The 2,660-nt window shown below is 48.7% G+C and overlaps 1 protein-coding gene across 1 annotated transcript; it reads left to right on the top strand.

The window, feature by feature from the left end:
- The first annotated feature begins 622 nt into the window (after positions 1-622).
- Positions 623-2,275, top strand: LOC147889343 (uncharacterized). Its single transcript, XM_087391845.1, has 2 exons — positions 623-1,896; positions 2,000-2,275. Exons 1-2 carry the CDS (start codon positions 670-672, stop codon positions 2,210-2,212), a joined length of 1,440 nt encoding a protein of 479 aa, XP_087247971.1. The 5' UTR covers positions 623-669; the 3' UTR covers positions 2,213-2,275.
- Positions 2,276-2,660: the final 385 nt, after the last annotated feature.

The raw sequence follows: 2,660 nt of genomic DNA, 5'->3' as shown, positions 1-2,660 counted from the left end.
CTGTGGGCACCAAAATTTTGCTATCCCATCAAACCCGCCTACACTCTCTGAGGAAAACATCTCCGAAATTTGGGCATGATGGGCTTTCTAGAAACAAATTGTCATAGTTTTTGCTTGAGAATATCTTTCTGATAACGAGCTCAACTTCGCCATAAATAATCATGAATTCCAAGCATAATGTCATATGTTGAGTTTGAGGAAGGGAGGGAAGGAGAACTGGGGAACGCTGCCTTGAGTTGTCAAGCTATGGAAATAATTGTTCACAAGTCCATTTTTGGAGCCAAGTTTATTTTCAAACACCCGTCTAGGAGCGCCACGAACCACCAGATAACTCTAATAACCAATTTGTTAATAAACTCAATTTTGTTGACGTAAAATAGAGTGCTGGAGTACACCATATTCAAATTTTAAAAAAAAGGCTGTGGATGCTTTTGTCTCGGAACGATAGACTGCACTCAGACACAATTAGACATGCCCTAAGAACAGTCACATGGGATAATTAGGTCGGTGCAGACGTACCCACATGGGTTGGCGCAGCCATGGAGATTACTCACATGCACAAAATCGCACTACTCTATTTAAGCAGCATTATACTGAGCATTACAGGCACCAGCAACTCTTTCTCTCTCGTCTCTCCCTCTCACACACACACACACAGGAGCAGAACTGATGGCATCGTCTCTTGCAAACCCAGTAGCACTTCTGCCCAGATTCATTGCAATCAAGGGCGACAATGGCATGTATCTGTCGCTCAAGTCAGACGGCCTTCTCACCTTCGACGCTGCACAGATTACACGGTTGGCAACTCATGAGGTGCTCTACAACGTCGACGACCCCGACGCCACCTTCATCATCCGCTCCCAGAACATGCGCTTCTGGAGGCGCGACTCCGGCAACTGGATCCGCGCCGACCGTGAGGCCGATCAGCCACCCTCTGCGGGCGACGCCGGTGCAAGGTTCACGCTGGCCACGCTGGAATCGGGCAAGCTGGCCTTTCGGTCCGCGGTGGACGGCCTCTACCTCAATCGCTACAATCAGGTCCTGCACGGCTATAACGCCCTGGAGCAAACCCCGAACCAGTGGAGCGCCGTTGAGGTGAGCGACGCTTGGGAGTACCCCGTCTCCCTGCCGCGGCACATCTTCCTCAAGGGCGACAACGGCATGTACATGCTCACCCACCACGAGCGGTCCATCAATTGGCTCAAATTCCATGGCAACGACCCTGCAAACCTCCATGGCACCACCGAGGTTCTCCACCTCCTCGATGGCACCCTCGCGTTCTACAGCCCACAGACCGACCGCTTCTGGCGCAACAGCACCAACTGGATATGGACGGACTCCAGCAGGAGTGATGCCCTCACCAACACCAGGTGCCATTTCGAGCCCTTAAGGCTCAGCCGAAGCATGCTCGCCCTGAGGAACAAGTTCAACAACCACATCTGCAAGCGCCTGACCGACTATTGGGTCAGCTGTCTCAACGCTGGAGCCAGCAACACGTCCGACATCACCACGCATCTCACGGTCAGCGAGGCTGCCAAGGGACGGCAGGTCTTCGACGTCAAGTATCTGCTCAATTTGGCGTCCACCACCGCCCAAACTCCCCTCGCCGTTGGGTATGGTTCGTCCGTCAACAACTCTTCCTATATGACCGACCTGGTTGTGAGGGTCGCAATTTCCCAGAGCGTGTCCAAGAGCTACACCTTCTCCAACGCCTTCACCTTCAGCCAGACTGTGTCCACTGAATTCAAGGCCGGCATTCCGTTCTTGGCTGAAGGCAAGATCAATGTGCAGATCGGCCTGGAGCAGAGCTTCTCCAATGAGTGGGGTGAGAGCACCCAACAAGGCATCGAGTTCGAGACGCAACACGTCGTCAAGGACATTCCCCCGGGCGGAAGGGTAACATTATAAATTTATTCTCTGTCTCTCAACTCTTCTCTCAAAATGTATATTTTCCATCCATGGCAAGCTCTTCTTTTAACCCTGAACCTGGCGTCTGCAGGCTTCAGTCACCATCATTTGCAGCACCGCCAAGATGAGAATCCCCTTCACGTACAAATCCAAAGAGACTGCTCCCGACGGGACCGATCGTCCAACCCAACAATTTGTGGATGGCATCTTCGAAGGAGTCGATGCCTACAAAATCGAGGCCGTCATAAGCGACTCTCTCACGAGCTATGTAGTTCCAATTGTCAAGACCTATGCAATTGTCTAGCTCCTTACATCATCTACTATACTAATGGTGGTGCTTCTACAACTAATGTCATGTCATGGTCATGGGATCTGTACGAATAATTTGTTTGTTGACTTCTTTAATGCAATATCATGTTTTGGTGTTCAGATGAAGCCCCCTCCTATGTATATTTTTATGGCCATAAATTGCAATAACACAAATTTAACCCTAGGGTTTCACCTAAAACTAGGGCTAGGATGATTGCCACAATATGAGCATCATGTCATCTTGTAGCCAATTCATAAATTTTTCTCTAGAAAGATTGTGTAAAATTTTAGGAAGTAGCTCTTCAAAATGAAAGTTAACTTCAATTCATTGACTAAAATAGAAAATTTAATCACAACTTTATTACAAAATGTGGATTGCATTTAACAAGTTTGCTCAAAATTTAACATTTGATCGCCAAACAATCAAGCAAAATCCTTAGGGA

This window comes from Dipteris shenzhenensis, chromosome 20 (assembly GCF_047967505.1).
Source record: "Dipteris shenzhenensis isolate YYH24624 ecotype China chromosome 20, Dip_SZ_1.0, whole genome shotgun sequence".
Lineage (NCBI taxonomy): Eukaryota > Viridiplantae > Streptophyta > Polypodiopsida > Gleicheniales > Dipteridaceae > Dipteris > Dipteris shenzhenensis.
Note: the sequence above shows the minus strand (reverse complement) of the source record. Positions and strands in the feature narration are given on the sequence as shown.